We start from the raw sequence: 13367 nt of genomic DNA on the forward strand, positions 1-13367 counted from the left end.
TTCAAATTGCTCATCAATGAGAGCCTCATGGGGCCCCCTGTACCTCCTGGGCCCCCCTGCAAGCGCAGGGTCTGCTTCCTCTGTAGTTACGCCCCTGGAACGCAGGGCAGCGCAGGAACACGCGCTTGTAAGTGCCCTTTGTGATTTCATGAAGATTTGGTTTTGAAATGAGACACAGGTGATTTTGTGGGAAGTTGCCTCTTCTGTGGCGGTCAAAGCACCCCGTAAATTTCTTTCCACTTGTTGCTGTTGGATTCACCACATATGAAACATATATAGGGGTCATTAATAACACCCCTAGGCGCAAGTGGTAGAGCCCCTAAAGGAAACAAGAGTGTCAGAAAGTGCAGCCAATCCCTGTTCTTATACTGCTGATAAATGCAGGCATGGTCGGACTGAGCTGGTGGGACCCTAGGTAAAAACCCGGTGGACCCTGGACCTCATGGGTCCCGCTGACCCAGCCCTGCTCCCTCAGTTGCCCCAGAAACATTGGCTCCTACGCCGCTGCAGAGTTCGTGCATGCGCCCGCCGGGTGAGAATTTGGAGGTCGGGAGGGGGCCCCCAGGACTGCCAGGAGGGCCCTTCATTTTTCAGCCCCGGTGGGCCCCCCAGGATCCAGTCCGACCCTGAATGCAGGCTGAGAATCTGCTCCGCAACCAGAATCAGCCCCTTCCCTTCCTGCACCCAGAACCATTGTATCAGTCTTTTTTTGGCACCGAAATGCACACGAGTTTCTGAGCCTAAACCTGCCACGTGTGCATGCGCCCAGGCCGATGCAATGGATCCAGGTACAAGCAGGGAAGTGGCTGTTTCTTGTTGTAGGTAGGGTTGCCACCTTTTCTGCAAAAAAATATCGGCCTTCCTATATATGTATATTTTTCCCTATTAATAACATTGGGATCAACCCTCATTTTTACCGGCCAGGCTGGAAAAACACCGGCCAGGTGGCAACCCTAGTTGTAGGAGTGGATTCTCTGCCTTGGAGATCTGCTTTGTGTGACATTAGCCATAGGAAGGCCTAAATGCCCCACTCCCACCCATCCTTTTGAATTGAGCAATGTCTAACGCAGGCAGTTCATAATTCAAGATGTGTGCCACAAGTCTCTGCTCTCCTCTTCAGAGTGCAGAGACAATTTAGGATGCAGAGTACAAACTGCAAAAAAATGGCAGATTGTGGACCTTCTTTTGCAATTTGCATGCTGCGTCTTGCATTGTAAATTAGGCCTTTTACATCATCCCTGCTCACACAAAACCCTTATTTTACCCCTACCTGTTATTTTAATAAGAATGCCAGGTATTCTGCCTAATTCTGGTCACATACTGAAAGAATGTGACATGACAAACAGGTGAAGTGACATTCCCAGAGTATTTAGATAGAACCACCACACCATTCTTATTCCTAAATATTTAGCAGAAGACATAAACACATTGTATGCATAGTGTGTAGCTAGTGTATATAAGTCATGGCTGTGGATGCTGCTCTACATAAAGAATTATATGTAAAGAAGAATAGTGTGTATCTCACAGCAGGTACAGGAATAATACATTTTTTAGTATGATGCAGACAACAGAAATATAAATCACTTTGCACTTAGTCTTCTTTTTTAATTTGTTGTGTTTTTTGCAAATATTTACATTTTTGGCCCACAACAAATGCTTGGACAACTGCAAGCTGCTAGCTGTGTGGGACCAAAATTGCTATTGAAAACAATATTTCTTTGGTTGTTTAGATTTTATGTACTTCTGGTTCTGGCCCCTGAAACAAAGTAACATACAGGGGTGCTTCGCCAATGAGGCGAGTTGAGGCTGTCGCCTCAGGCGGCAGCGTCCCACTAGGTACCAGGGGCAACAAAAATGCTGCTCCTGGTACTTTAAGAGCGAATTTCTGGGGGAGGGGGGGCAGCAGCAACTGCTGCTGCCTCAGGTGGCGGAGGGTCCAGGATCGCCCCTGGTAACATAAGCCAGCTAATTGAGAAATGACTTCTGCTGCATTGTTTCAGTGTAAAAGAGTCAGAACCAGAAAATAGAAAGGCCTACAGTTGCAATTACATTTGCAAGTAAAGTTAAAACATATCAAACTCAAGGACAGAACATCAAATTAAGATAAACACTCCTACATACCTACAAAGTTCAAATCAGTTGTTGAACTTATACACAACATATATGAGGACTATTATCACAGGTGGCACAGATATGTATGATCAGTGCATTTAGAAAACTAACATACAAAATAAAGATGGTTCCTATGTTCATTTGCATTGTTTTATTCTAGTTATGGTTAATTCAGACAATTGTTGGACTGCCTTATGTCCTGTGTTTTTCAATAGAAATGTTTGCTTATAGAAAACTTTTCAACTCCTAGATATTTATGGGTAAATTCTGATGGTAACTACTATGTTGGAGGAAACAATGTGTGCAGTATTTTAAATGTGCGCGTATTGGATTACACAAAATGGAGACGAGAGATGTCAGAGTGATAAGACGTATCTGGGGAAAGGAAAGAAGTGCGGGGGTGTAGAATGGGGAGGGAGGTGAATTTCCAGAAGGACCACATTCCCCCCCCCCTCTGCAATTCTCTGATTGGCCTGCTTCAGGCAGATGAAACTAACAGGAGAGACATGTATCTGTTGACTGTATATGTTCTAGGTATTGTACAAGCAGGTTGCAAGCAAGTGTAGTTGCAGCGAGATAGCAGCATGCAGCTCCTGGGGATCAGTGTCGTGCTACTTCTCATCTCTGGTGCCATAGCTCGTAAGTTTGGATGGATTCATATTATTGTCATGCATGTACTAAAAATCTAGTAAGGGGTTCGAGTAAATTGAGTATAAACATGTATAAATAGATAAATGCAATGTTGGTTGCTTCAAACAGTAGCTTCTCCTAAAACTGCCTTACACTATAAGAAGTCTTAGGGAATTTATAAAGTTTTTACCTTTTCAGAAAAAAAAATGTTTAGATCAATACCCAATTATAAAATATATAAAATCTATTATTAACTTGTGAGATAAATGGTGCTTAGTGATGTCACTTGACTTTTTTATATGTAATATATAAATAGTATATTCCTTGTTGTAAGATCCAAGCTTACTAGAAGCCAGGGACATAACATCATGGTCCTGAACTCCCACCAAAATGAACATTTCCAGGTCCCCATATCATTTACCCCATGAGTGTGTGTGCAACCCACACATCCAGCTATTTGCCCCCCTTTTTACTGGGGACCATTTCCAGGGTGGCAGTCGGGTGATACACAGGCCAGGGGCCCTCATGGTTGAGGGGGTTCTGAGATGAAAAAGTGTAATTAACAGGTTTTTAATTAATTTTTGCATTAATAGGGTGTAGCTGTTCGGATCAGGGGCGTTATTATGCATGTTAGGGGCCCTTTTGTCCCATAGGGGTCAGGTTTTACTTGTTGGCAGGCCCGAGCACCCAGGGGACCCAGTAGACTAGTGAGCTAATAATTATTATTATGGGACCCCATAAATACTGATGGTCCTCTCCTCCCAGGGCTCCCCACAGTCACAGGGTCTGCACCCCTGGTAGTTATACCATTGATTAAAAGTAAGCTTGAAAATTTCATTTCAGTATGAGCTATGGCATTGCTTATTTTAACTATATAGGTGCCACGTACCAACAGTACTAAAACAGTAGGCATAGGAATGTTCAGAAGAAGAGGATACATGGTACCTATAATTGCTCTTGTAATCCAGCAACTGACAGAATAAAAAAAGAAGTTTTCAAAAACAATAGAAAAACTATAATATCAATAAAAATTAATCATTTCTAGTCCATTATTTGGTAAGTGGTCACTGACCCAACAACCAGACAGCTGCAGGCAGGAAAGAGACATAATAAATAAAACCAGTTTCAAATTTGCAAAGAATATGTCCTATAGAGATCACACTAACAATTGATTTAAAGATTAATATCTCCTCTAACTTTAAGCAAGTTTTGTAACCTAATGAAAATTGACTCCACTGCAGGAGTTCATTTGCTTTGATAAATCAAGTCCAGTTACAGTTATAAAAGGAAATGCTTTATAAGTCAGCATGGGCACCTGCATTGGTGCAGTTTAAAGGACAAGGAAAGTTAAACTAAAGAAGTAGGCTAGAAATGTTGTATATCATGTTTTGTGCTTCTGTACCAACCCAAGGCAACCACGGCCCTTTAGCAGTAAAGATCTGTGTCTCCAAAGATGCCCCAGTAGCTCTCCATCTTCTTTTCTGCTGATTCACTGCACATGCCCTGTGTTACTGTCACTTAAGGGACTGACTCAAAATATACAGTACACATAGAATAGAAATGTCACAATATAAGGCTGATTATTAATTAATATGGATAATTACTAGATGGCAGCTCACAAACCAGTGCAACTAGCATCATGATTTAATAATCAGCCCTGTAGCATCAGCTTATAAGACAGGCCAACCTCATTTTCTGCTGGATAATTTGCGAAGACCCATAAGCTTAGCTTCTCAACAACTGAGCATGTGAGTTTCGCCGACGCTTTCCAAGATGGTGACCCCCTGTGACAAGTTTGAAGTCCTGGATCATTGTTGTTATTGAGAAGCTGAAACTTTAGGCTGGTGCAATAAGGTCATTATATAAAATATAAAATTTTTAGCCCTATTCATTTTTAGGGTTTAGTTCTCCTTTAACACTGTGGCATCAGTAATGTATTCTGTCAGCATATAATAGTATGTGTATTGAAATAAAGGCAGAATAAAAGTTACAAGAAAGCATTGATTTCTTGAAGTGGGTTAAGGAATATATCAGTAGCTCATATTCTTAAATCTTTCTCTCATTATTTTACAGAGAATACTTCCCTGGCGGATGGGGTTCTTACTCCACTTAGTACATCTGCGATAATCGCATTTCCAGCATGCAATTACTCAGGACTTTCTGTTTTTCTGATCGTAAAAAACAGCACAGTTACTGTACAAAGTATGATCACTTCTTATTTATAATATTCGAAAAAACAGCCATTTTATATCCATCAAACTGGATTTTACCTATACAAGACAATTATAGTTGTATTATATCACAGTATACAAGCAGGGTCAGAGTGGCTCACTCTGGCTTTAAAATAGGGGTCACTGACCTCATCTAAAAACAAATGCTATGTAAGGCTACAAATGTATTGTTATTGATACTTTTTGTTATGCATCCTTCTATTCAGTCCCTCTCCAAATCAGGTTCCAATGTCTTATTCAGGCCCGGATTTGCGGCAAGGCCGCATAGGCCCGGGCCTAGGGCGGCAAAAAAATAGGGGCGGCATGCCGCCCAGCCGCATTATGGGGACGCGTGCGCCCCCATTCAATTACAGCAGCCGTGCCGGCGTTTTTTCGACGGCGCGCTGGGAAGGGGAGGTGAGGTGGGCGCTAGGACCACGCGGCCGCCTGGTCGGACCGTGCGGCCTAGGGGCGCCCCTTATTGAAATCCGGCGCTGGTCTTATTGACATTTGCTGAATAAAAAGCTAAATAATTCAAAAACCACCAATAAAACCAATGAAACTCAACTGCAAATTATCTCAGAATATCACATTCTACATCATACGAAAAGTTAGTTTAAAGATAAACAAACCCTTTAAATGAAGGATCTGCTATATGTGAACATATCCAGTTTCAAAACATGTACATGTAGACAGTGTTAAATTATATTGGTGTTATATAGATTTAAATAAAAATGGACAAACTAGGGTCTATGCCCCCTGGAAAGCTATCTGATTATATGGAAGGTCAATGTGACCCTGTATTTGTGATGTTTCAACTAAAAAAGAAGAAAAGGTAAAATCATTGGGGTATGCCAAGTTGTTTGGCACCCTGCATACCAGTCCAGTGTGCCAGCTTGGTTATTTTTTTTAGAATTGAGGAGCACTAGCCCAGTGTAACCAGTAAGCAATTAGAATTACTGGCCGGGTGGGGGGACTAGCAACTTGGAATCCCCCAGTAAATTTACATTTACTTCTCCTATAAATTTGACTGCATATAAAATACATTGGAACATATATTAAGAGTGTTATTAGATGTGTTATCACTTTTTCACCAAGTCGATTTTCAAGTGCCCAGTTGTTTAAAGAGAAACTGACACCAGAAATTAAGCTCTTTTTTATATCTATCATAATATTGCCTTTGAAAGTTACTTATAACTTTGCCGTAAAGTATTTGCACAATGCTTTTACATTACCTGTCTGATGTCCCATGTTCCTCTATGAGGGTGCTGCCATATTTGTGCAGCAGGAGTCCGTTAGTATTATAAACTCTAACTGACAGGTTGAGATGGGACAGTCAGGTTGGCAAAACAGTCAGGTTTAGAAACTTCAACTAACAATTACTTACAAAACTAAAGCTCTCAGCAAAAAGACGATTAACATGACCTATAGGTAACTGTTAGGGGCAGATTTATCAAGGGTCGAAGTGAATTCTAGAGAATTAAAAAAATTCAAAATTCAAAGTAATTTGTTGGATACTTCGACCATCGAATAGGATACTACGACTTCGACTTCAATTCGAAGTAAAATAGTTTGAATATTCAACCATTCGATAACCGAAGTACTGTCTCTATAAAAAAAACTTTGATTTCAATACTTTGCCAAACTAAATCTGCCGAAGTGCTATGTTAGCCTATGGGGACCTTCTAGAGCATTTTTCTAAGTTTTTAGAAGTTGAAGTAAAATCGTTCGATCGATCGCTGAAATCCTTCGAATCGTTCGATTCGAAAGGATTTTTATCGTTTGATCAAACGATTTTACTTCGACCACAGGATACCCAAATTCGCTGAAAAAACTTCGAATTCGATATTCAAAGTCGAAGTATTTTAATTCGATGGTCGAATTTCAAAGTATTTTTATCTTCGAAATTCGACCCTTGATAAATCTGACCCTTAATGTACATTCATATTTAAAAAAGTAGTTTTTTAGTGTCAGTATCATTTTATGTAACTAATTAGTGCTACAGATGAAACATTTATGTTTAAATTTCAATAAATAGATTGTGCCCGTAGCATGGCCCAGACGGGGAACCCCTCATTAAACAAACTGATAATAGTTCATCAATACATTTTATTCAAGAACAACTATGATTCATAACCTATACATTTATCACCTGCTTGCTGCCTTCTTGTGGATACTCAGTTACTTCAGTGAATGGCAGTCCATGGAAGTTATGCAAAATGTGGCTGTAGTGCCAGTGGGATGACAGGCTACAAGTGTATCCCCAAATCCCCAAGCTCTGCATGAATGTCACATACTGATTTCTCTTTTTGAATCATACATTTTGCTTTTGTCCAGAACTCCTCCAGAATAACCCATTCTCTGTCTTGTTTCCTGCAGATGTTTCCTTCCAAGTACCACAATGCCGCCTTAAACGTGATGTTGTTGTAGTTAATAATTTACAGTCTGGTAATGTGCAGACTGTCAATGTGGGATACCAGCTCCAAAACCTACAGCCAGGTACCATCTACACGTAAGTATCTTACCTGCTCAGCTTCTGCTCTTGTATACCTGAAATAGTGAAACATTAAAAGGATACTGTCATCGGAAAACATGTTTTTTTTCAAAACGCATCAGTTAATAGTATTGCTCCAGCAGAATTCTGCACTGGAATCCATTTTTCAGAAGAGCAAACAGATTTTTTATATTCAATTTTAAAATCTGACATGGGGCTAGACATATTGTCAGTTTCCCAGCTGCACCCAGTCATGTGACTTGTGCTCTGATAAACTTTAGTCACGCTTTACTGCAAGTTGGAGTGATAGCACCCCCTCTCTTTCCCCCCAGCAGCCTAACAAAAGAACAATGGGAAGATAACCAGATAGCAGCTTCCTAACACAAGATAACAGCTGCCTGGTAGATCTAAAAACAACACTCAATAGTAATAGTCCCACTGAGACTGATTCAGTTACATTAAGTAGGAGAAATAACAGCCTGCCAGAAAGTAGTTCCATCCTAAAGTGCAGGCACAAGTCACATGACTGGGGCAGTTGGGAAACTGACAATATGTCAAGCCCCATGTCAGATTTTAAAATTGAATATAAAAAAATCAGTTTGCTCTTTTGAGAAATGGATTTCAGTGCAGAGTTCTGCTGGAGTAGCACTATTAACTGATGTGTTTTGAAAAAAAAAACATGTTTTCCCATGTCAGTATCCCTTTTAACATTACTCCAAGGGTGGCCATAAAAGCAGTGGGGCCAAGCGCACCTCTTAAAAGAGAAGTAAATGTTCAAATAAACTTATATTATGATGCAGACTGATGATATTGAATCATCCTTCCGAGTCCTACCTGAAGGCATGGGTTCCGTTGCCCAAGCTGTTCCCAGCTACCGCCAGCGAACAGCTCGAACGGGTGGGTCCCCCTTCGCCGAAGCTAGGGAGGGCCCACCACCCCGCCCCCCCGAAGGGGTTTGGGGACGTTTGGACTCCCCTTCGCCGAAGCTAGGGGGAGTCCCGTCTACCCTGGGTTCTGCCGAAGCTTCCCCCAGGGCGTGTCATGGCCTGCGAGTCCAGGCAAAAGACCGTGACCCCATCCAGGGTGCTCAAACCAGACACAAAAAGGGTGCTGGAGTGGGCGGTGCAAGGCCATTGGTTGCCTTTTGCAAGGCTCTGGTTGGCAGCCAGAAAAAGAAAAGACTTCCCGCCCACCTAATGGCAAGGGCAAAGGAAGTGAAGCTTGATTAAGCATGGGTGCATGTGCATCTCCCCCGACTCAAAATGCAAGTCAGGGGCCACCCTCATGGGAGCACAGCGGCCCAGCTTTCATCAAGCTTCTGCTTGTCAGCCTAGTCCAGAGGACCAATGGTTTCTCCGTTCTTCAGATAGGATCATTAGAACAGATACTCCTCTTTGGTCTTGCCAGCCAGAGGACCAAGTGGTTCCAAAGGTACTACACTTGATGCAGACTGATATGCTGAGGCAACTTTTGTTTGGTTTTATTTTTCAATTTTCCCCCCAATATTTTCCACCTTATCCTACCTCTCTCAGAGGTTCCATAACTGTTGGGCTGGCCTTGGGGAGCGGGCAAAGCAGTGGCTTGTAAGGCCCAACCTGAAGGCTTACTGAAGATATAACTATATTTCTTAACCCTCAGGAGCTCTGCACCTATTCTGAAATAGTGTACGTAACCCACTCCTGTGCAATGCACCTCTAGTGCCCGTTATTAGGCATATGTTGTAGCGTGCAATGTAAAAATGGAAATTCCCATGGCAGTGTCAAGTAATATGAGAACCCTTATTTGTAATACCACTTATTTGTATACATGGATATATACAGAGAATGAATGCACTCATCCCAAAATAAAAAACTGCAAATCCAGATCTTAAATGGTGTATATTTTATAGCAGTACACAATTAAAGGAGAAGGAAAGGTTAAAACTAAGTAAGCCTTATCAGAAAGGTCCATCTAAATATACCAGTAATCCCCCAAAGTAATGTTGCTCTGAGTCCCCTGTCAAAAGAAACACTGCATTTCTTTCCTTCTATTGTGTACTCATGGGCTTCTGTATCAGACTTCCTGCCTTCAGCTTAAACCTCATTGCCCTGGGCAAGAGCATGCTCAGTTTGCTCCTCTCCCCCCACCCCTCCCTTCTCTACTGTAATCTGAGCCCAGAGCAGGGAGAGATTCAGGCAGGAAGTGATGTCACACCACATTAATACTGCAGCTCCTATTCTAAACAAACAGAGAGCTTCTAGAGCTTTTTACTCAGGTATGGTAAAACATTTTTCAGAATCAATATAGCATTCTAGCTTGCACTATTGCAGCTAATCTATTGGCAATAAAATGCCTCCGTAGCTTTCCTTCTCCTTTAAAGGAGAAGGAAACCCCCTGGGCGCAAAACCCCTCCCCCCCTCCCCTGTCTTGCCCCCCCTCCCTCCTACCTGTCCCCCTGGGCAAATGCCCCTAACTTGTTACTCATCCCTCTGCGCAGGTCCTGTCCACGGAGTTCACAGTCGCCATCTTCTCCCACGCGCGTCTTCTTCCTGCTTTGACCGGCGTCTTCTGGCGCATGCGCAGTAGGAACATTTACCGGTATGGCTCTACTGCGCATGTGCCGAATGTCACGGAAACCCTCGATATTTGACCGTCGAAGTAAAATCCTTCGACTTTGAATGTCGAAGGATTTACCACTGTTCGTTCAAACGATCATCGGAAAACTATTAAATTCTTCGAATCGAACGATTTGAAGGATTTTAATCCATTGATCGAACGATTTTCCATCTATCAGAAATTTGTTAGAAAGCCTATGGGGAACTTCCCCATAGGCTAACATTGATGCTCGGTAGGTTTTAGGTGGCAAAGTAGTTGGTCGAATTTTTTTTAAAGAGACAGAACTTCGACTAGCCAATTCGATGGTCGAAGTAGCCAAAAAAAACATTCGAAATTCGAAGTATTTTTTATTCTATTCCTTCACTCGAGCTAAGTAAATGGGCCCCTATGTGACTTTACTGAGCTGGACAACAACAGAAGTAAAACATATATTCACTCATATTGTTAAAGGGTTCAGAGTTTTGTAAGGGTTAATAACAAGGTGATATCAGTCTATCGGTCATTCAGATAGTTCCAAGAATAACCAGGACCATAAATATATTATCACACCAAATTTCAACATAATGGACATTTTGTCTTTTCAGGTGTATGTAGAACAGGAAATGACCATTCTCCCCAAATCTGACACATGGGGGCAGATTTATCAAAGGTCGAATTTCGAAGTAGAAAAAGCTTTGAAATTCGACCATCGAATTGGAATACTTCGACTTTGAATATCGAAGTCGAAGTTTTTTTACATCGAATCTGGCCAATTGCGGTCGAAGTTAAATCGTTCAATCGAACGATGAAATCCTTTGAATTGAACGATTCGAAGGATTTCATGGATCGGTCAAACTATTTCTCTTCGACTTCAAAAAAACTTAGAAAAATGGTCTAGAAGGTCCCCATAGGCTAACATAGCACTTCGGCAGGTTTAATTTGGCGAAGTATTAAAATCAAAGTTTTTTTAAAGAGACAGTACTTCGATTATCGAATGGTCGAATATTAAAACTATTTTACTTCGAATTCGAAGTCGTAGTATCCTATTCGATGGTCGAAGTATCCAAAAAATTACTTCGAATTTTTTTACTTCGAAAATTCCCTCTAATTCACTTCAACCCTTGATAAATCTGCCCCTTAAAGTCCCCATAGACGCAAAGATTTTTCTTGCCAAACGACCAATTTTAGCGAAATCCGACCAATCCTTCGAAATTATTGTGCGGTTAGTGGGATTTGAACGATCGTACATCTTACGATTTTTCGGCCATCTTTAAAAGATTAGATCCTGATCGTGAGACCACGATCTTCTCAGAACGAATTGACCATCAACTAAAAAGACCAATTTGCCAGGAAAACAAAGGGGAGCTGCCTGCTTGGCCCTGCAAACATAGATAGATTGCACTGGGACCGACAAAGATTTTTTGACCTGGCCGATCAATTTCCTGACAGATGTCGGCCGAAAAATCGTAAGATGTACGACCGCACGATAATTTCGAAGGATTGGTTGGGCTTCCCTAAAATCGGTCGTTCGGCAAGAAGAATCGTCGTGTCTATGGGGACCTTTAATCAAACGATTGTGCATGTTACAATTTTTGTCGGACATCTGTCAGAAAATTGATCGGCCAGGTTAAAAAATGTTATCGGTCCCAGTGCAATCTATTTGTGTTTGAAGGGCCAAGTAGGCAGCTCCCTCAGTTTTCATGGTAATATCGCCTGAAATTGTCTTTTTTAGTTGATAGACAAATCGTACATTTAAACGATCATTTCAAGATAATGAAAAGATCTTTTAAAGATCTTTACATCTATGGCCACCTTAACAGAGTATTTGTTTTTAGATAAGGTCAGTGACCCCCTTCGAAAGCTGGAAAGAGTCATACATACTAAAAGTTAACATGAACCACCCCTTTAAATGGATTAACAGAGAACTCTATTGGGCATATTTATGAAAACCTGAACTGTTAAATGTACCCCCAATTTAGTCAGATTATTACCTGTAGACAGATATAAATGTACTATAATTATACACAAAGACATGGGCCTAGGACGGCAAAATTTCAGGGGCAGCATGCCGCATTCTACGAGCACTGGGGAGCCGCAACTTATAAATACATATGGGCAACCACGGAACGTCTGATGTCTGATAATAGTCCATGTAAGATGTCCCTCAAAAAAAAAAAAAAATTAAACGTGATTCTCTTCCAGGGCATACTATTCATATGGTGAAAACACAATTCCATCCACTCAATTTTCCACAAGAACAGGTAAGTAGACACACGTCAATATTTGTGTAAATATTGGACATTTTTGCCAATATTGACAATTATTAGCAATATAATTTAACTACAGATTATCTGACGTTGTATTCATTGCATGTAATTTAATAATCACATGTAAACCTCTATATAGTTTCATGTGAAAATGTTTCATTCACCCTATATCACACATAGCTGTAATGCATGTAATCTCTCTTTTCACAGTGTCTCAAACTGTCCCTGATATCATGGCTCGAAGTGGAGGCATGGTGGTGATCACTGTCTTGTTAAGCATTGCAATGTTTGTGCTCGTGGTTGGACTAATCGCTGTTATTGTTACTGGAAGGAAATGAGAACAGAAATCGGATGGCCTTGGAGAACAGTCTGCTCACTAATTGTCTGTCCTTTTTGATGGAACATGTAACTTTTTAAACAAATAATTTTATGTTGCTCTTACTGTATTTGAAGTTTTGAACATCATATAGAATAGTATTCTAATGCATGCTCATCTTGAGCAATAGAAAACCCAGACTATTTTGTGTATAGTTTTTTACCATGATTTTCATTGGATTGGGCTCTCCACCATGTGCCACTGTGCTGAGAGGGTGGCCGAGTAGGATGGTATGGTGTTTTGGCCTACAGAGTATCAATTTACTGCCATTAATGTGAGGATTTTTAATAATGTATAGAAACTGTTAACAAGGTTAATTTGACCAGTGGTTTATTTTTAATAAATGCTTATCAAGATTACTCTACCCATAACATATAGCAATAGCAAATAATGCCTCTTGATTGCCAGTCCTTATATACTCACAACACAAAATGGTAATTATGACACTACAGTAATAAATATATCAGTTTGCTAAAACTTTAAGGCAAAACTAATAAAGCATTATGGCATTTACTTACTGTGCATTTAGTAGCCAAAACACAAGGGGGCAGATTTATCAAAGGTCGAGGTGAATTTTCGAATTCAAAAAATTCGAATTTCAAAGTATTTTTTGTGTACTCTTTAAAAGTTGTCTCTTTAAAAATTCGACTTCGACCACTCGCCATCTAAAACCTGCCGAATTGCTGTTTTAGCCTATGGGGGAC

At 40.9% G+C, this 13367-nt stretch overlaps 1 protein-coding gene across 1 annotated transcript; it reads left to right on the plus strand.

Annotated features, from left to right (window-relative positions):
• The first annotated feature begins 2592 nt into the window (after positions 1-2592).
• On the plus strand, positions 2593-13176 carry upk2.S (uroplakin 2 S homeolog). The gene is made up of 5 exons (XM_018242010.2): positions 2593-2751; positions 4816-4944; positions 7332-7464; positions 12223-12281; positions 12498-13176. The coding sequence occupies exons 1-5, from the start codon at positions 2697-2699 to the stop codon at positions 12623-12625; spliced, it is 504 nt and encodes a 167-aa protein (XP_018097499.1). The 5' UTR covers positions 2593-2696; the 3' UTR covers positions 12626-13176.
• Positions 13177-13367: the final 191 nt, after the last annotated feature.

Source organism: Xenopus laevis, chromosome 7S, assembly GCF_017654675.1.
Source record: "Xenopus laevis strain J_2021 chromosome 7S, Xenopus_laevis_v10.1, whole genome shotgun sequence".
NCBI lineage: Eukaryota > Metazoa > Chordata > Amphibia > Anura > Pipidae > Xenopus > Xenopus laevis.